This window comes from Glycine max, chromosome 16, assembly GCF_000004515.6.
Source record: "Glycine max cultivar Williams 82 chromosome 16, Glycine_max_v4.0, whole genome shotgun sequence".
Taxonomy (NCBI): Eukaryota; Viridiplantae; Streptophyta; class Magnoliopsida; order Fabales; family Fabaceae; genus Glycine; species Glycine max.
In genome coordinates, this window is record NC_038252.2 from 30,355,388 (window position 1) to 30,377,717 (window position 22,330).

At 33.1% G+C, this 22,330-nt stretch overlaps 1 protein-coding gene across 3 annotated transcripts; it reads right to left on the bottom strand.

The window, feature by feature from the left end:
• Positions 1–3,795: 3,795 nt before the first annotated feature.
• LOC100813890 (protein DA1-related 1) lies at positions 3,796–10,151 on the bottom strand. 3 transcript variants are annotated; one of them, XM_006599331.3, is made up of 12 exons: positions 9,754–10,151; positions 8,599–8,741; positions 8,353–8,443; positions 7,635–7,896; positions 6,963–7,083; positions 6,715–6,798; positions 5,654–5,773; positions 5,327–5,539; positions 5,158–5,220; positions 4,935–5,053; positions 4,789–4,847; positions 3,796–4,687 (listed from the first exon to the last, which is right to left on the bottom strand). In XM_006599331.3, the coding sequence occupies exons 2-12, from the start codon at positions 8,707–8,709 to the stop codon at positions 4,341–4,343; spliced, it is 1,590 nt and encodes a 529-aa protein (XP_006599394.1). In that variant the 5' UTR covers positions 8,710–8,741; positions 9,754–10,151; the 3' UTR covers positions 3,796–4,340. The 3 variants fall into 3 exon arrangements, with proteins under 3 accessions (XP_006599394.1, XP_006599393.1, XP_040866443.1); XM_006599330.3 differs by having other exon boundaries at positions 8,599–8,745; positions 9,754–10,147; XM_041010509.1 differs by lacking the exon at positions 9,754–10,151 and adding an exon at positions 9,425–9,621 and having other exon boundaries at positions 8,599–8,745.
• Between the last annotated feature and the right edge of the window lie 12,179 nt (positions 10,152–22,330).

Sequence of the window (22,330 nt, forward strand, 5' to 3'; positions counted from 1 at the left end):
TACACTAGTAAATAAAATCACATGAGTAAAAGATTCACATTCATTTCAATTACCAAATAAAACTTATTAAAAACATATTCGGCTCAAAATAAGGTCGTCAAAATTTACAAAAATATTTTGTTAAATCAGTAAGGTAAAATAAAATAGACTAACATCATAAAATTAATATAAAAACTTATGTCCCAAGGTCACATCTTATCAGAGCGTTGTGTTTCGACGTCTTTCAGCACAATATTTCTTAAAGCAGTTCACCTAGTCATCTGCTCCCCCGAACACAAAGTTCAAGATCATCACAGGATTCAAACACAAACAGCAAACCGGGAGTGAGTTATCACATTCCTAACTACTAGAGAGAAACAAGATGACTAGATATACATATCATATAAACAAAATAAAACTTAAATATAACTCACATAATTTCACCACTTTGTCATTCAAAATTCACCTTTCAATCATCAATCACATTTTTCAATCATCAATCACATTACACAAGAATCACACACTCCGATCAAGACATAATAACATATCAATTTCATAATAAACAATTAGCAAGCATATGCAACAGTTATGCTAAGACTTAATCCTATATGCAATGTGGTACCATGTCAGTGAAAAACCACCATGGGACGCTTAGGAGTACATAACAAGACACACCACACAATGGGTTTGTCAGGTCACTCTCGCTAAGCAAGATCATAGGGAGACCAGTCAGGGTCACGATGTTTTGCGAGAATGCTCTAACCATATGAAATCAGCATAGGCTTAAAGAAGCACTCAAACTCGGCGACCTCACAGCTCACAATACTATTATTGTAACATCAAGTGTTAAACACATCCACTTATTCACAACCAAATATCACACCCACAATTTAACATCTCATAACATTCTTAATGATATTCATAAGATACAACATATACATGTTCATCAAATCTAACCATAATATTCTCAAACTCCAACACTTAATAATTTTTGGAATCATACTATAACAACTCTACAATATTATTTACATAAAATATTAATATAATTAAATATATAACTAATTCTATATATATAAACTAGCATACATCATATTGGATCACGAATTTCAGAGTAAGCTTTCAATGCACAAATTCTAAATAATTATATGAACACTTTGGTCAATTTCAATTATGATATTAATTTTAAAATATAAAAAAATCTAAAAAAGCATGAAAAAGAGAAAATACAAAATCAATATCTCACTCTAAATTTCTCCTTACTTTATTTTATCAATTCATGCTAATTAGAAAATGCTCGATTTATAGGATTCACACTCAACACAATAGCATATCAATTTCACAACAATTGGTTTGTCAAACATATATAATTCACAATTATAATTATAAGGATAGAATAAAAAATGACGGGAACACCCCAAAATCCATTCCAATTGATACTCTAAGGATCCCTACATATGTTCTCACTAATCCCAATTGTGAATAATTCATCCCTTACCTCTAAGCGGACTCACGTGTCTTTTGAAAGCGATAGCGGCATCTCTAGCAAGTTCTTAAGATTTCTCAATTTTTTCCTCTAGTTGCTCTAATAGGGTTTCCAAACGTTAGAGAAAATGAGAAGAGATTGAAGTCTCCATTTGTACTGTCCTCGTGCGATTCCTTTTTCTCCCTACATCAATATTCTTTCGCAAATCACAACGGTGAAAGTTTGAGCAATTGAATTTCGAACAACATATCAAAATTTCATGACAATCCAACGGTTAACGAAACCAGGATTGTAGTTTTACCGAGAAAGCTCTAGGTTTCTGCGGGAAAGGAAAATGGTACAATGTGAAGGGTATTTATCTTAGTTCAGACGCAATATCGAAATTCCCAACGGTGAGAATGCTCAGAATTGGGTTGCGAACATACTGTTTAAATTTCACGACAATCTAACGGTGAATGAGTCCGACATCGTCATTTTTCTGAGTCATGTTTGATGGCATGCGGGAAAAAGAGGGTTTTGGGGGAAGAAGAGAAAAAAACTGAAGGAAAAAGGAAACATCAATCTGACCTAACATCGTTATTTATACCTAAGATACACATAACTTATTATTACTCTATTTTTTTTTTTTAATATTTTATAAAAAAGAACTCTATTTTATTCCCTATCAAATGAATAAATCAAATGTCTTTTTTTTTTCCCTTCAAATCATTATTTCTCATTATTTATTTATTTATGAAAATCTGATCATTTTTTCTAAAACTCTATTTATTTAGAAATAAAAACTCTTTTTAAATTGGCTTACCAAAATTGGAATGTTACAAGAAATGAAATTGACTTTGTGATAAAAGATTTTCTTTTTACTAAAAGGTTTTTCTTAAAAAGGAATACAATTATATACCCTTCGCAAGGTTCATAGATCGTTGCTTCGTTCTATCTCCTGATATAACTTTGGTTTTTAAGTTTCAAACTGCTTGCTTGTCTCCATCTTGTTTTCGGAAAATTTGCAAAAAGATATTGTAGAACACAATTGAACCTTCTTCTTACTTCTTGTCTTTACATTAGTGTTGGATCATGAGGATTAAGAAGACAAGAGTAAAAAACATAGAAGTAAATTAAGCACCACATCAAAACCAACACTTTTAAGGCATTAGGTATCCTTGCCACTTATAGCTCAATTTGTCAATTCTTCTTATCTAATGCGGGACTTTTCCCTCCCAGTTGACACCCTCAACATCCATTACTATTAAACTTTATTTTGTCATTGACTCAATTAGAATACCCACTGAGAGGAGTTAATATTAACTATACAACCATAGACAATCAATAATGTTTTATTTAAATTTAAGTCAAACCATCTATTTTAATTGTGCTGTCAAGAATATTATGACCAACACATAGTTGTGGTGCGGTGACTAGTATTACCTGAATTTATTATCAAGTTTTAGGTATAGATGGGTGTACGAGACAACATATGCATAAACTAATTTATAAAAGTCCTATCATTAACTTCTTCAAAAAGCTAATTTTTAATATATACATAAGCTAATTTTAATCTATGGGTAAGCTTCTTTTATTTTTTCTTATTTTACCTTAAAGGATGAGAATCCATTTGACCGGAAGAAGTACAATCTCATAAGGATCATCCTAAGACTATATTAATGCAACTACATTTGGAACACTTTATCGTACTATGACGACTATCTGACATTATGTTTGAAGATTATTTCATCTTGTTGAACATTCCTCCATGATCAAACAAAAACGATCAATGTCCAAAAGCATAGCAATCTCAGGCATCGTGCTGTGATTTTCTAGGGATTATCTATCTATCTATCTATCTCCATCTACTTATATATCTATCAAGATTTTGGATGTGGTTAGTTTATTAGAACATCGCAATCACATTTATCTAAAAGTGTGAAACTGCATCATATTCAACAAAAGTCGTTAATACAACAGATAAATCATTAAACAACATTTGAAAAAGATACGAACTTAACCGTTTGTCCCTATATATCCATCCTCTTCCCCATTCTAAAAGAGTTAAGAAATATATAAGCTTATAAATGTCATAGGGGAAGATGATTTCTCCTGGCCAGATATTCAGTGGCTTACAAACCGTGCCAGGAAAGAGGTTTCCTTGTAGTTTGGAAAAGAAGGATATGAACGATAAAGAAGACACTGTTTATGACAATTGACAAGTATTACTTACATTACACGGTTGAACAGTCACCACAAACATACTGAGATACCACCTTTCTCAATTGCAACTTCAAACTAGTGGGGAGAAAAATTTAAGAAAAGAATATCAGCAAAATACAAAATATACAAACTTTTACTATAATTACTTCAACTGTTTTATCATTTCCAACTGCTGCAAGGTATTTTGTAATACATGTAGAATATGAGGTGCCTACATTTATCTCGAAATTGCAACAACTGCACATTTCATTTCATCCCCTCCCCACTCGCACCCCCTAGAAGAAAAAAGAAAAGAAAAGAAAGATTTTGACCACTGCAGACTAACAGGAGCATTTTTAATTCCCTATTTAGTCCAGAGTAGTGGAAAATTATATAATTTTGGAGCCTTTGGATCCTATATAATTTAACTGACAAAGCTGATATATTGGTTGATGTAGAGGAAAGAAAATTGTATCATATTTCTGGATTTGGTTTCTCTAAAGTGAATCTTTACTTTACAGAGAAAAGTAAGTCTCAACCATTGATGAAAAATGAACAGTTGGTATCACTCGTGCATAATAAATCATGGATTTGTTAAAGTTTAACAACTCCTTAATTTTCTCATCAACAGTTGAGGTCCCTTACTTTGCTCTATAAAGTGAATTACTCACTCTATAAGGGTCAAATATCATTTTTTTCAATATGGAAAACTTCCAGTCAATCGGATATGGTCAAGGGTCCTTCTAAGTCCATACTTAGCCACAGCCTGGTTACCCTCTCTGAATCCATCTCCATAAGCTGCTGAGCTATCTGACTCAATCTGGTGTTTGAAATACTTACCAAGTTTCTTCTCAAAGTCGGAACGTTTACCCTTCTTTGATGATGAAGAGGACGAAGGTGATGAAGAGGATGAGGAAGATGAAGATGATGATGACGATGATGCACCTTCATCCCCAGTGCCAGGAATAATCTCTGATTCTAACCACATATGAGCCAAGACTTGGCAAATTCCCTCTTCAACTTCTGGCCTCAGATTGCCATAGCCTGCCATAACCCCACAAATTTGTCCAACTTAACACTATGAAATGAAAATACAAAGTTTCTACATGGTATTGATAACAGGAAAGCTGATAGTAGTATAGTACCTTTAAGTCTAAGCCATGCATGCATCATTTCGTGGGCCAGGATTGATCCAGTCAATAACCTATGAATATAAAATCTTGAATTATATCCATTGAATTCCATATGCAAACACTATAGATTATGAAAATAGATGGTATCAGAAGGATACCTAGGAAGGCCATACAAAACAAGTATGGCTGTCACTTCACAACGACGGACCAGCCTAAAAGGCTCAGTTATCATATCTATGAGCTGGTATCCTGCTCCTATCCTTGGTCTCCTTAAAATCTGGAATTACAAAGAAACAAATAAAAGCCACTGCTTGATCAACCGATATATTTTATATGAGAATTAAAATCATCATAAGACTGAAATTCACAAGAGATCCCTACAGTGGGAATAGTTTGCTCTTCAGACAAGCAAAGTCCTCTCGTTTCAGGTAAGTGGTGATGACCCTACATTCAAAGCAATGCATAATTAGAACAATAGAAGGGATATGATGTAAAGAAGAGAAATAAAAGGCAAAATTCAAGAATGGAAGTTGAAAACATTAACACTTACATTCTTCTCTCCCTCCATAGCCTCGTTCAGTGCTTGTCTCTCAACCAAAAGCATTGGAACTTGCTGCTCTATCTTCATATGTAAACCTTCATAAAACTCTTGTATTTCCACATAGAGAGGTTGGCATTCATGAGTATCCATGATAGCTGAGTCAAGACACTCCAGACACAGCTTTCGACCATCATCAAGCAACAGATACTTGGTATCCACTGACTGCACTGATTGGAAAGTTTCATATGAAAAGGAAACAAACAAAAACAAAGAAAGGAGTGAGATATTGTTGGTAACAACAAACGATGAAATGTTTTGCTAGCTGATATAACTGACCTCCATTCTTTGACAGCTACAACAACGAGGAGTACCATCACCCTCATGCGATGGACAATATTTTTGTCGCCAGAAAGGATGTGCTCTATACTCAATGAGGCCAGCTGAATTTGGTGGGATCTGAATTGAACAAAAATTGATCATTCAATTGCGCTGTATATCTATAACTAGCAAAATTGAAAGAACAAAATAAAGCGGACAATTTGTAATTCAAAAAGGAGGGAAGGGAACGACAACATGTTCACCCTGATGAATTAGAGGGGTTTGACTTGTACTTTTCTGAATTTTTATTTTATTTTATTTCCCTTACACTCCTTGTGATTAAAAGCTCTGGGCAAAATATAATTTCATCAATGAAATACTAGCCAAACTTCTTCAATCAACATTTCAAGGAATTCCAAAGTAGCATTGTCCCACCTATTAATAGTAGCATTCGTAGGAAATGAAATTTTTTTGATCTAGATTAGAAAACAGAATGGTTTCATTTGCAATTTTCTTGAAATATGACATTTTAACGTCTCTCTAGTTTCTCCAATTATGTTGAATGAATGAGTATATGTCATAGCTCAAGAACAGGCTTATTTTAGCCATGCAACATATTGATATAAACTTAAACATGCATAGCCAAAAAGTCGTAGATCTCAGAGCAATTTTGAACAAAGTGTAAAATGATTTTAACTTGGAGTAGCTGTTCCACAATTTCTTGAAAATCATAAGCCAATTATTAAAATATAAGAAACCTAACAAACCTATATTTGGCCCATGAAGGGATCTAGGCCAATTATTAAAATTTAAGAAGTAATCAAACATTCAAACTTATCTGAGCCATCAAAGGCATGCATGACATGATATACCTCTGCAGAACATTCTCAAGTACTATTCTGATTTCTGGACTTATTAAGTATATTTGAGAACAGCTCAATATCAATGGTCTTCCTTGAAAATATATGTCGTAGTGAAATTTGTAATGCACATCAAAATTTTATAGAAACCATTGATCAAAGTCAAGCACATTGAACTGACTAAAAATCTGTAAGCAAAAACTGGCTGCTAGTACTTACAAATTTCTTGCAGACATCACATCTCGGATGATGCAACTCCTTATAGCAGGATTTATGATAACGGCGATTTCCAGACATGGAAAACTGTAAATGAATAAGGATTTAAGCATTATTTTCATTCGTATTGACCTCAAAAAATTAAGGTAAAGAAAGTTAAAGATCTTCATCTATAAATTCCAGAAGAATGTTTAAACGTGTTATAAAATTGAGTTTCATGAAGCATGTAGCAACCAACACAAGACTCTAACCTCATAATCAGTGATTGGAAGTTTGCAAGCATGGCAACAAAAACATTCTGGATGCCAATAACCTCCCATGCAACTCAAAAATCTTCCATGGCCAATCTCGGAATTGCAGCCAGCACAGATTCTGCAAGCACATTTCCCAAGAACCAGTTTTAGCCTCTGTTTTATAAGTAAAATTCAAGAATTTATGAAAAGGAAACATTATAAATGTCTTCTATCTTGATCCGTGCTTTTGTCACTAAGGTGAATAGTTCAATTTTCTTATGGTGAGCACATAAAAACTCCCAAGATGGCTAGATATTTATTATATTCACAAGTGCTAGCAAGTTACCATAAATATGACACTAATTGACCCCGATATCAAATGTTTTAAAGGGCTCTCCTTGCATCATTTTCATTTAATTGAATGAAGGCAAAAGGTCAACAATCTTTAGTCTACATATCTAAATTTCTGATATTAACTAAGCATAATTCAGAATTCATAAAGAAGTTTTGAAACATTATCAATTTGGACAGACTTTTTTACCTGCAAGCATTCCATTAAAGCAATTTTACATATGAGGGCAATCATTTGTCTCCCTTTATTTATAACAACTAGTGAAGTTTAGCATCAGTGTCAGATTGAGGAGGAGAACTAATATTCTACAGATAAGATGTCAACTTTCCCACAGGTACCTGTATACAGGTGGGAATAAGTGTGCAAAAGGTTGAAATAAAGAATCACTGTCAGATCGAGGAGGAGAACTAATGCTCAAACTTTCTTGAATTGCCCTGGCAAGTTGTTCATCTTCCTCAAGTTGAACTTCATCAAGATGTTTGTCTTCATCCTGTTGAATTTTAGCATGATGGTCATCTTCATCTTGCTGAACTTCAACACATTCAGCTTCCTCGTCACTAAGTGGACACAGTTCATCATCTTCAGATTCAGAGTCGTCCTCTGGGGTTTTGTGAGGCAAAACATAAGGCCTTTTTAAATACTTTAGCAGGGGAAAAACCAAGAATCAATTACCAAACACATGTTTACCAAATGGAATTTCAGAATTTCTTTAATGTACACTAACCATGTGAAAAATATATTTAGTACTTCGATTTTCAACTAATGCAAAGCACCAGAATCAACAAATTCTGATAATTCTGGTGAACAGATTCAGATTACAGTTTATTCGAGAGACTTGATCAATGACACCATAGTAAAACATTATTTAAGAATGAAGAAGACACTAAGATGGACATAAAAAGAAAGGCCTGTATGTAAGAACTTAATAAATAAATATGCATTTTTCTTAGAATATACATTTTAGTACCACATACACTGAAATCCTGATTGTACCAAAAAGTTGCATAAAGCAGCAAATGAACTTTAACTACCCATTAGAAAAGGCACAAATCTCACCAATAACTTTTTTCCCTTTCTGATCTGCCTCTGAAAGAGAGAGTGCTATGGCCCGATCAATTTCTTCTTTCTCAATATCCATCAAATCATCCTGCACTCAGTTTAGAACTATTACAATTCACAACTTCAGACCAATTCTGAAAGGAACTAGTACTATGTTGTGTTCACGCTATTATCATGCTAGAAAATGACATAATAAGCTGTAACACTGGTCAATTTTTTACTAGAAGCAGAAAGTGTGATTACCGCTGAACAATCATGATTTTCTGATATTCTGTCATCTTCATATTTCCCATGATATCTTCCTCCTGAAGATTTACGGTTGGATCCCTTAAGCAACTTAGTAAACCAACCCATGCAATACTATTTGTGGCAGGTTGGCAAAACCTCTTCCTGAATTAAAACCCCAAGTAGGTAAGCAAATATACTACAAATTACACAGAAGGAAATTCCACAGATTAATTAAGCATGTCAAAACACTACAAGTAAGACCTCAAGTTCAATCATCATAAGTAGCATGATCCTCTCTCTAGAATTATATAAAATTAAAGCATAATACACAAACATATGTACTAGAAAAACATGCTGTGATCCCAAAAGTGTTACAATCCAGTGCTATTTGTGGTACTACTTATTAGCATTGCAAGGCAAGAAATAGGCAACATGAACAACAGATGGATCATGGAATATAAAAACCATATCACCTCTTATTTTGGGAATCACATGTTACCCAGTTTCACAGGTCCTCAACAGTCAGATAAACTTGGGAAAATGAATAAAAAAAGAGACGGTAGAGGATAGTATATAAAAGATTAAATGAAGAGAAAGAATATGCATGACTCATAAGGTATAACTTGTAAAAAAGCTTTGCTATATCTCTAATTCACAAGGAAGAATTGCCATGATGTTCTTCTGAAGACAATTTGAAAACTCAAGAAAGATTATAATCCAATCAGCGGGATATTTGTGCCAATGATAAAATAATGTTAAAGTTTCTTTCATTAGCAGAATCAATCAACCAATTCTGAAAGTAAGGAAATAAGAAAAACATTGAATTTCACATCAAACATACGAGTTAGCTCAAATATCTTCAGTTCTGCAGCACCCAATATGCTCTTTCTTTTGTGTCATTTTTTTTCCCTTGAAGCAACGCCCTATAGGGCTTGATAATGAATGGACTCAAATTGAATTTGCTCCAAGAGAAATTCAAATTATATCACATGCATAAAAAGAAACACCTTCCACCAACCCCACCGCCCATATTGTTGATTGTAAATTGAAAACACCGCAAGCATAAAAGCCCCCAACCCAGAAAGATAATATCAATATTCTAGACCAGACAGGAACAAAAGGACGAAAAGAAAGAGACTTTATGTCAGAAAGACAGAGAAGATAAGATACCTTAAAGAGATTATGAATCAGCAGAGAGACAAGTTAAGGAATCAGATGAATCCCAGTTCAAGTACACTTTTTTTTCTGAATTCTGATTCTCATTTACACACATAGTCAACCACACAGTAATAGCTCTCTCTCTCTCTCTCTCTGTTATGTGATTCTGGGAATAGCTTTTTGAGTGAAAAGAGTGAAAAGGGGAGTACTTGGATCACACGCAAATACAGGGAGGCCAAAAGGGATAAATAAAAACTCCAATAGTGGAATCTTTTAAGAAGGCGATGAGTGAATGTATTTTATTTACATTCCTTTTTTTTTAAACACACACACACACCAGAAAAGACGGATTGGAAGGTAGATATGGAGAATCAGAAGAAGCAGTTGAGGTTCAAATTCAATGTCACTGTTTACTCTGGCATGTGGGGTCCTCTATCATTTTTTTCTGCTACATTCCACCAAATGTCAATAGCAACGTGAAGTATATAAAACTTTTCGGTAGCTTCTTTCACATGGGAGAGTGGGGAGGGTGAAAGATAGAGTTTTTGTTTTATCTTGGTGACAAAGCCTGGCAAATGTTACTGCCAGTTTTGGGTGTTCATGCGTTGTGTTAGATTAATTACAGCTCGATTCTTATTCCATGAAATTTTAACAAGGTTATTTTTTTAAAGTCACTATCTTTTTTTTAGAGTACTTATATTTAAATATCCACAAATTATAAATACTTAGTTGATATTTTTGTTTTCTTTTTATATTTCTCTTTCTATTAATTCATATCACTTACACTTTATTTTTCTCTTTTTCTCTTAAGATGTCAAATAACACATATGTAAATATGTATTTATGTACATGTATTGTTTTTTTACTCATAAAAATAACTCATGTTCAATCCACTGAGTGATCAAAGAGACACTGTCTATCTTTCATGTTGGATTTTTATTTTTTTTTTGGTATTGATCTTTCATGCTGGATAACAAGGTTATTTATTTGAATTTGAATTAATTAATTTGATTAACACTTAATAATGCATGAGATTTTTTTAAAAAAAATCGGCAAACATAATAATATAAATAATAAAAGGATACTAGAGGTACCAAAAATTACAAAAGGCACGAAAGTAAGTTAATATATCGGGTTATGCAGTATATAGAACATGTAGATTAGATATTGGAAAACCCGGTTAAGTTACTGCACCCAAGGCGCCACAAAGATCCAAATAGCAAAAGCATATTGCAATACAATGCAAACAAAACAAAACCACCCAACAAAGCCTTCGGTTGTAGCATCACCAATTGAAATATGCAGCTCCTCCCTTAATGCATGTTGGTTAGGTTAGAACAAAGGAGAATGTGGATGAAAGTTTGAAAAAAAAGAAAGAAAAAAAAGATTTCAAGTCCCACATCATTTCCTCAACTTTTCTTTTTCCCTCTCATATTTCAGCCGATGCATTTCCGACAAACTTCTCTCTCTTTCTTTCTGTCGCTCTAAAAATTTCGGTTGGCTATTAGAGTGACTTTTCAAGTCATATTTTCGGTTGGCTATAAGAGTGACTTTTTAAGTCATATTTTTGGTTGGCTATAAGAGCGACTTTTTAAGTCATAATTTCGGTTGGCTATAAGAGTGACTTTTTAAGTCATATTTTTGGTTGGCTATAATAGTGACTTTTCAAGTCATATTTTCGGTTGGCTATAATAGTGACTTTTCAAGTCATATTTTTCGGTCGGCTATTAGAGTGACTTTTCAAGTCATATTTTTCGGTCGGCTATTAGAGTGACTTTTCAAGTCATACAAGAGGGTGTAATTCTAGAAAAGATTCCCTCAATGCAGTGGGAATCTTATACAGTGATCTGGGCTGTTTTATCCTGGGGACTTCGTGGTTGATAGTCTGCTTGCACATTTTTTGGCAGTGCCACGAAACGTCTTAAAGAAAGCGAAATTGTCCGCGACTCAACCAGTAATTTTTTCGGTTTGCCATAAACTATTATTCCAACAATTTTAAGACGTTTTCGGCTCTGCTATGGCTACCGTAGATATTACTGGCTCGAACAACAATGACCTCAACAAACCTTTTAGGTTTGAAGGGTATCATTTCAAACGTTGGAAACAAAAGATGATGTTTTCTATGAAAAAAGTTGCCTATGTTTTGAACACTGATATTCCAGTGATTCCTAAAGATGCTGAGAAGGAAATAAAGGATAAAATGACTATGGAATTAGCTCTTTGGAATGAAAATGATTGCCTATGCAATAATTTCATTCTGAATGGGTTAGCTGATGATCTCTATGATTATTATAGTCCATATAAGTCTGCCAAATTAGTTTGGCTGGCTTTGGAAGAGAAGTATGATACTAAGGAAGCTGGGACTAAAAAGTATGCTATTAGCCGCTACCTCAAGTATCAAATGACTGATGATAAATCAGTAGAGTCTCAATCCTATGAGATACATAAAATTGCTCAAGAGTCATACATAGTTGTGATAACTAAGATTAATATGATTGAAGGATCAGATGGATGGTGGGTAGACACTGACGCCTCTCGTCATGTCTACTATGATCGTGTTATGATTAAAACATACACGAATGTTGAAAATAAGAAAGTGTTGCTGGGAGATTCCCACACCACTACTGTTGCTGGAACTGGAGATGTTGAAATGAAGTTTACCTCTGGAAAGACTTTGATTCTCAAAGATGTGATGCATACTCCAGAGGTGAGAAAGAATCTGGTCTCTGATTTTCTTTTAAATTAAGGAATAGTGGGGCTACTTCATCTAGTCATCTTTCTGCTATTAGTAGTGAAAATCATGCACAACCAGAACCAGATATAGAGCCTCGAAGAGGTAAGAGAGCAAGAATTGCTAAAGAGTATGGGCCCGATTATATGACTTATACATTAGAGAAGGATCCATCAAACCTCCAAGAAGCTTTGTCTTCTTTGGATGCTGACTTGTGGCAAGAAGCCATTAATAATTAGATGGATTCTTTAGAATCTAACAAGACCTGGCATTTAGTAGACTTGCCTCCTGGCTGCAAACCTATTAGATGTGAAATCATTGTTGTGTAACAACTTTGATATGAAAGACCTTGGAGAAGCAAGTGTAATTCTTGGTATTAAGATTACTAGGTCAAAAGAGAGAATTTCTCTGGATCAATCTCACTACATTGAGAAGATCTTAAAGAAATATGACTACTTTGATTGTAAACCTGCTAGTACAACATATGATCCAAGTGTAAAACTGTTTAAGAACACTGGTGAAGGTATACGACAAACTGAGTACGCAAGTATCATTGGTAGCCTTAGGTATGCCACTGATTGTACTAGACCCGACATAGCCTATGTTGTGGGATTATTATGCAGGTTTACCAGTAGACCTAGTAAGGAGTATTGGCACGCTATTGAAAGGGTAATGAGGTGCCTTAAAAGAACCATAAACCTTGGATTACATTATAAAAGGTTTCCCGCTGTACTTGAAGGATACAGCAATGCAGATTGGAACACTCTTTCAGATGATTCCAAAGCAACCAGCAGCTATATATTTAGCATAGCTGGTGGGGCTGTTTCTTGGAAGTCAAAGAAACAGACTATCTTAGCTTAGTCCACTATGGAATTTGAGATGATAGCACTAGCAACTGCTAGTGAGGAAACAAGTTGGCTGAGAAGCTTACTTGCAGAGATTCTGTTATGGGAAAGACCGATATCAGTTGTGTTGATCCATTGCGATAGTACCGCGGCTATTGAAAAAAAAATTGAGAACCATTATTACAATGGTAAGAAACGACAGATACATCGTAAGCACAACACTATTAGAGAATTACTCTCAACAGGAGCTGTTAGAGTGGATCACGTACGCACTGATGATAATTTAGCAGATACTTTGACGAAAGGATTAGCTAGAGAGAAAGTCCATTACACTTCTAAAAGAATGGGACTATTGCCCTTACTGCAATGATCATTCATGATGGTAACCCGACCTAAATGACTGGAGATCCCAGGAACTAGGTTCAATGGGTAATAACAAGTTATGAAGTGATATGAGATGAACATGCTATTATAAGTGAAAGCAGCATGATTCCTGAAGTAACAAGAGGATGAGTTATGAAAAAAAAAATCGTAATTCTTAATGAGATCTATACTCTATGTTGAGTGGAGTACCTAGGCTACAGGAGTACTCTTGATAGACTCACCTATGTGAATGTTGAAGTGGGGGCCGCTTCATATGAAATTTTGGGCAAAAATTTCTAGAGCGTTCACTATACCGGGATAGACGTGCATGACCTTTAACGCACGGGCTTTATAGAATACACCTATGAAAAGGTTGTGTGTGGTTTGATGTCGGAGATAGAGTTCAAGACTTCGAGTCACTCTAGTAAAATCTAAATCTTACTCACTATGCAAAGGTTCAAGTTGTATGACACCTTTGTTTATGCACAATTTTATGAAATCCTCGAAAATTTTCTTTTCAAATTTCAAGTGGGGGATTGTTAGAACAAAGGAGAATGTGGATGAAAGTTTGAAAAAAAAAAGAAAGAAAAAAAAGGCTTCGAGTCCCACATCGCTCAGGATAAACACTTGAATAGTGTTTCACTCCCTATATATAGAGAGCTCATTTCTTCATTTTTCTTTGCCCCAGTTGAGAAGCATTTCCTCAACTTTTCTTTCTCCCTCTCATATTTCAGCCGATGCATTTCCGGCAAACTTCTCCCTCTTTCTTTCTGTCGCTCTAAAAATTTCGGTTGGCTATAAGAGCGACTTTTTAAGTCATAATTTCGGTTGGCTATAAGAGTGACTTTTTAAGTCATATTTTTGGTTGACTATAATAGTGACTTTTCAAGTCATATTTTCGGTTGGCTATAATAGTGACTTTTCAAGTCATACAAGAGGGTGTAATTCTAGAAAAGATTCCTTCAGTGCAGTGGAAATCTTATACAGTGATCTGGGCTGTTTTATCCTGGGGACTTCGTGGTTGATAGTCTGCTTGCACATTTTTTGGCAGTGCCACGAAACGTCTTAAAGAAAGCGACATTGTCCGCGACTCAGCCAGTAATTTTTTCGGTTTGCCATTAACTATTGTTCCAGCAGGTTATCATTAAGTCTTGGTTGAAAATGATGTTATTTCTCTTCCTCCATACAATGAGATAATCGCATACCATATCACATTCCAAAATTCCTTTTGAGCTTTTGTGTACCCCATAACACCATTTTGCCTAAAAAGAGCCTCAGTAGGGAGAGGGAGCAGTGGCAAAATCTGGGGCATTCCAAGCATACACCTTTTTCCAAATCAGAGATACCACCATGCACTAAGAGAATAGGTGTTGTGCTGATCCATTCCCCAAAGAACTAGTAAATCCGCTTAAGGTATGATGTTCCTTTTGTGTAGATTATCCTTTGTTGGGAGGCGGTTTCTCAAAAGATTCCAAAGAAGAAAAGAAACTTTATAAGGTATCTTCAACTGCCAAAGCCAAGGAAAAAATATCATTCACAACCTGAAAATAGATCAACCCGAGAGAAGCAAATAAGCTGACTTTGACGTGTAGCTTCCACAAGGGCTAGCTTTCCACAACCAAGAGTCTGTTATAACTTTGTGAATCCAAAAAGTGTCCAACAAGTGAAGTAAATGTTGGATTAGCTCCTTCTCCCACTTAAACCCTTCTCTCCTCAAGTAATCTCCCAAAGCCGAACATCATTACACCATCGTCCCATATGCCTAACACTAGCATATTTATTATCCGACAAAAGGAATAACCTATGAAACAAAGATGCCAAGTTTTGTCCATTCACCCAATCATCTACCCAAAATTTCATCTTCCCTCCATCATCGAGCTTCCACTCACTATCCTTATCGAACCACCTCTCACCATTTAGGCTTCCACACACTCTCTTTAAGTCCTTCCACCAAAAAGACTCCCTTGAAGAATTGCCTCCTCCCAAAAGCCCTCTCTACGCACCCATCATACTTTGATTCTAATACCTTAACCCACAACCCTTTTGTCTTGGTGGAAAAGTTTCCACCTCCATTTTTCCAAAAATGCCTCATTAAACAAAGCAATATTTTCACTCCTAAGCCATCACTCTCCTTACTAGAACAAATGTCCTCCCAACTAACCCAAACTACCTTATTATGTTCTTGATCCCCCCCTTCCCCCCACAAGAACCTTCTTCGGATAGCAATAAGTTTTTTACAAACCACTTCTGAAATTTTGAAAAAAGATAGAAAGAATAAAGGTAAAGAAGAGAGTATCGAGTTTATCAAGCAAACCTCCCGGCAAAGGAGATAAACTGTGCTTCCAAAGGGCCAACTTCTTAGAGAACTTTTGAATAATTGGTTCTCACATGTGCTCCTTCCTTGGATTTTCCCCAATGGGGATACCAATTAAGGTATACAAATGGGAAGGTAAGCAATCTACAATTCAAAAGTTCCACATATATTTCAATCACACAACTTTCCACTCCAGTAGCCCTGAAGCAACTTTTGAAAAAATTAACTCTTAGACCATAAGCCAATTCAAAGATCCTCAAAATGGTCTTGATAATCATGACATTTCTCACACTAGCCTCCCCCACAAAAATTGTATCATCAATGTATTGTAGAAGACTCACCTCACACCCTTTATTCCCAACATTGTACCCTTTAAACAAATTCAACTTCTTAGCTTACCTCATAAGTCCGCTCATCCCTTCTGCCACCAATATGAAAAGGAATGGAGCCAAAAGATCACCTTGACAGAGTTTCTTTGACACTTAGTTCAAGTGATAGAGTTCCATTAACAAGTACGAAAGTCCAACTAGAATCTAAACATCCATAAATTTACTTAGACCACTTGGCATCAAAACCCAACCTTTGCAACATATAAAGTAAAAACTCCCAAGACACCCAGTCATACGCTTTATCAAAATACACCTCGAATAAGAGACACTTCTTCCTCCTTTTTGCTTCCTCCACAACCTCATTGGCAACTAACATATTATGTAATAATTGTCTTCCACCAAGAAAAACACTTTGACTAGAATTAATTACCTTTCCTAATACTCTTCTCATTCTATTGGCTAGTAATTTAGCTAAAATTTTATACCTGCACCCAACAAGAGATCTAGGTCTAAACTTTGAGGATTAGCACATTTTGCAATCAACACAATAAAGGAAGAATTAGTATCTCTAGGAAGAACCCCATACTTGGGAAATTCCTTCAAGAATCTCAAGATGTCATTTTTCACCAAGTCCCGAAACTCTTTGAAGAAAAGGAAATTGAAACCATGTACGAGATAACATCACTCAATTCAATACATTATGATAATATACAAAGTTTTACATAATGAATAACTATATCATATAATTAATGAAGTTGTGAAACTAAAAATAATTTATATTTTTGGTGAAATTATTTCTTTGATTTCTTATCTTATTTTTAAACTTTTATTTGATATTTTATATTTATTATGTATTATTTTGATATGTCAAAAAATCTCATATCTCTAAAGAGTGAAGTTAATACTAATAGTATTTTATAAATACTTTCTTTCCTTAACTTAATAAGACGTGTTTTAAAGATAAATTATGACATTTACAAAGTGACAAAATGAATTAAAAATAGCTCATTATTAATATGTGACATGTATGTGCCACGAAATCAAAGAAGGCATTTAATGGACACGTTAGCATGTAAGATGGAGTTGGTAATTTCGCAAACATTGTAAACATAAATTACTCAGTACAAAATAAAGATAAGAGAATAAATTAAAATTGGAAGAGAAGATAAAGAAGACTAAAGGAACAATTTGTACCTATGTTTTATAATATATATTTTGAAACAAATAATATCAATATAATATATTATTATTATTATTAATTAGTACTCAACTATCAAAAGAAAATTCAAATTTAAGAAATATATTTAAGGGACTAGATCGGTTAAGGATGATTTGAAGTGTAAATTGAGTTTGTCATTAAAATATATCGTGTCTAATTTGTAGAACTTGAATACATAAATTTCTTTTTTTTCCTTATTGTTTCTTAAATTGAAAAATAATGAAGAAAAAACTAGTTGTAAATGAGTTACATCAGACATTCGGAAGTTTTAAAATTATGATATTACCATTAATTAATTTGAGAAGGACGACAAAAGAAATGAATACTTAATTCGCATATTTTTGGAACCTAATTAATCTATAATTGATTTTGGGGTTGACTACTTTTTGTTTATCTAATTTAGACAGCTATTGAACTTTGCAATGCACATGCACGATGCAACTTCCTGTATAAATGAAAGTGACATCTAAACTTTAAAGTGCTGAATGAAAGATAACCACGTCAAATGACTGAATTTTGATTTGCTTGTCCCCGCAACAATAATTTATGCAGATACAACCATACATCATGAGGTAACAGACTACAGATGTTTAATTATAACATTTGTCAGTTGGTCCGTTATAAAATGCGGAACATCTTACACAAAATTAGACATCTCATTGAGAAATTGTTTAATTGATATTTTTATATTAAATATACTAAAATCAAAATTTCATATGTATAACAAATTTTGAGGGAAAAATATATCAGTCACATATTATATGTCGCTGAATATATATATATATATACATATAAATTCAAATATTTAGCTAATTCTGGTTAAAAATGTGTGGCTAAAATTTAGTTATTAGTTTAAAATTAACAAATAAAAGAAAACAAGATTCTCTCTCACACACTTTGCATGTTTATATGATTGGGTTAGATGTGCTCATTGTAAGAGTAGATAATTTTCGGATAATGTTTGGGGACCTTTATGTGCCTATTAATATCCAGAGAGATAAAGAAATAGAAGAAAAAATTATAAGTATAATAAAAAATGAAGCAATAAAAAGAAAGAAATAAAGATATAATAAGTATTAAACATGTGACAAATGATTCAATTTCAGATTTATGCGTATGAAAAAATATCTATTGAAAAATGTCAACTCATTTAATTAATAAACCTCGACACCTTAAGGGATTAGTCCTTAATTTCCAATTGATGGATAAATAGGATTCGTAAAAAAAAAAAAAAGAAATAGAGACATAGGAAGCGTTAAATGAGTATTTTATGATAAGGATGTATTTTTGTATCATGATCCATAAATTTAAGTTTAGACCAAAAGGAAAAGAAAAAGAGAGTATATTAACTGCCTTACAAGTAATATGCCCAACATAATTTTTAATTGATTGACACTTGATATTATAAAACTTTTATATATTGTGCATAGAAATTAAACTAAAAAAAAGGAAGAAAGCTAAATAAAAATTATAATTAAAATCAAAACAATTTCACACTTTCTCCTTGTAATTATTGGTTATTACTTATTTGACATAGACAATGTATATATGAGATTCTTTTTAAATTACCGCTAGTATTCTTCATATGATCACTTGGACAACAAATTATGTTCTTCCTTCAAGTATTTAAGACAAGGAAAATGTTAGGAAAATATTTTTCGTCAAAACACACACGTACTGTGCATCATGTGAAATCCTGTTTTTTCATTTTATTTATTATTCAATTAATATATTTTTTTAAAATCCAACTGTTGAATGCTACTTTTGTGCGATTGGTGCATAGGATGTTTGTGCTAAATAGCAGCACTCTTTAAGACAATTGTATATCCAAAATTTAAACTGACCGCTAGTTAAACTAGCCAACTTTATGTTTGGAGGTATATATATTAGGAGTTGGGTGAATAATAAATTATATACTAACATATCACTATTTTTTTGTGTATAATGGCGATAACAAAGTTTGCATCTAGAATCTTGTACAAATTTCTCAAACTCCCTACCAATAGACCAATCCTATTAAGTTAACACATCACTCTTTAATTGTTAATTATTATAATTAATGATAAATCAATAATTTATCATCCAAGATGATTTTTTTTGTAACTTATAGTTTTATAACTATGTTTAATCAATTTGTGTCAACCATTTAAATATCAATTATTTAATTTGACGGGTTTTGTTTTAGGTGGTTGTAAGTTTTAATTTTTTTTATTTCCAAACTTAAATTTGAAAAAAAAAAACATGTTTAGATAAAAAGAGGTTGAAATGGTTTCTAAATAAATTTAAAATTATTTTAACTTTTGAAATGATTTTTCTAGTTTTAGTTTTAAGTTTATAGAAGTTGTTTTTGTCCCTTTTGACACCTTTATTCATCTTTCTTTACTTCCTATCAAATCTTCTTTACCTTTTTATCATTCTTCTTTGAGTAGGCAAAATGGGTTGGAACCAAAACCTACTCAATGAAATATAGGGTTTAAATTTTAAATTGAGCACCAAGTAATTTTGGACTTATAGTAGACATATATCCCACACAATTAATCCCTACAAAATGGACCTTCTTTAGGCTCAAACATCATTTTAAAGGTACACATTGAATTTAGATATTTTAACTCAACCTACTATAGCTCATGACCAACATCAAGCTTGCGACCAGTCCAGCCCAACCTATACATCAATTAAATGTAATAATTTTGCTTTAGATTTGAGCACAAATTATATTTAGTCTTTTTTAGTCCAATCTAATCATGCACCAATTTGGTCTTAGCTTGAATAAGCTTGTACAAATCAAGCTTTCAATGAGCTTGGGCCACATTTTAGAACCTTGAATAAAATCTAGGCTATTGTTTTTGCTTGGTTTGTTGTAGCTTGCAACTCACCACGTTGAGTCCATAAATAATATTACTCGACTTCGTTTGAAGAAATATTAGACTTAAATTTTAAATTTTGATCATAAATTAAGTTTGGGCCTTTTTTTTAGCCTGATCTAGGCTAGATCATAGCCTGTAAAAAAAGTTTGTGCAAACTAAATTCACAAACTGGGAACCTCATTTTAGAGTCTCAAATTGATCTATTTAAGTTTTTTTTACAATTTACATTGAGCTTGCAACTAGAGTGACCCGATTCATATTGATCTATTCATGCATTCATTGGGCTTGAGTTTCATTTTAAAAGCCCAAATTAAATCTAGACTTTTTAGTATAACTAGTATCAAGTCTTGCATTATCCCGTCCCATGAAATGTAGGCCCAAGTTTTTTTGGTTATTAGTTAAATTTATATTTTATATTTTTATTATTGTTGTCTATATAGTCTTACCAATTTGATTGTGGTTTATGCAAAGTGAATGTGAAAGAAAAAAGAATAACAAAGTCCATTTTCAATGCAAACTAAGTTAATCTAACTTGTTAAATTTGTAGGTCAATGCGAGTTGGGCACAAACAGACTCAACTCTAACCATTATCAGCCCTCAATTGTCACTGACAATCATTATTGTTATTGTTATTATCACATCCACTATTAATCAATTACCACCACCTTGTTGTCACCCGATCTATCCAATCGACCTTATAATCATCAGGATCATTACTAATAATCCACTATGTTGCAAATCAACCAGTAGCGGATCTAAGATCCAAAATCAGTGGGTGCAAATTATAAAAAAATAAAATTAGTGAGTTCAATTATATAAATATAAATGAAATAAAATATAAAAATATAATATTTTATTTACAAATTTGATGAATTTTAAAAAATGAGGGGTTGCAAGTACACATCCTAACTCACATATAGGTTTGCCACTCAAATCAACCCTATCACCTTTGTAACACCTCAATTTTCTATTAAGGACTTTTTAATATTATTTAAAATTTCTGTGTTTTCAAAAAAATTCTTCAAAACACATAAAAATGCGTTTCACTTTTTAAAACTTCCGCACCAAACCACATAAAATAACATGTATATAATTGATATGTTAATTGAGATAATTTTTATTGTAATTAATTTTAACATCAATTATATTTTATAATTTGAGTTGTAATTTTTAAGGCGTTATAGCTTTCAAACAAATCATAGTTTATATGATTTAAAATCAATTTTTTTGTTAAAAATTAAAAAAAAATTAAAGTTAAATTAAAATTATAAAATTGAAAATTACTTTAGTTTTTAGAAACTGTAAAACTTAACATCAAACACTGTTTTTTTAAGGCACTCATTAGTGTTTTGAATTTGATAAAACCTGATCCATTTTCAATTAATATGGTTGATTTGTCATCTATTCAAGTTTTATTATTCTCTTTTTTTTCTGAACCATCAAACAAACAATAATGATCATCGATATCAATAATCCACCCAAAATTTATGACTATGTTGGAAATTAAATTGAGTGACACTGTGACTGGAAAGAGAGGGCTCCTTATTAACAAGCTGCTCTGGTTTCAGTTGTGGGTTAAGCTACTCTGGCAGGTGATCAGTCACTTCTGCTAGTTATTGGAAGGTGACTAGTCTATTTTACAAATTTTGGTGTTAAGCGCAAAGCTGTTACTTTCTCTCGTGGGTGCAACGCAGAGAGAGAAGGAAAGGAACACGCGTCATTTTTTTCAAAGAAACCGAAACATTCTAGACCGACCATTTACTAACGTATTCAATGCCATGTTCTATTCCATGAATTCAATCTTTTTTATGCATTAATTATAGATATATCCTATAATCGACTCTGTAGTATAAAGATTGTTTAAGTCAATTTGATTTATCTTAATAAAAAAATTTTGATATCATCTACTCTATGGTCCTTA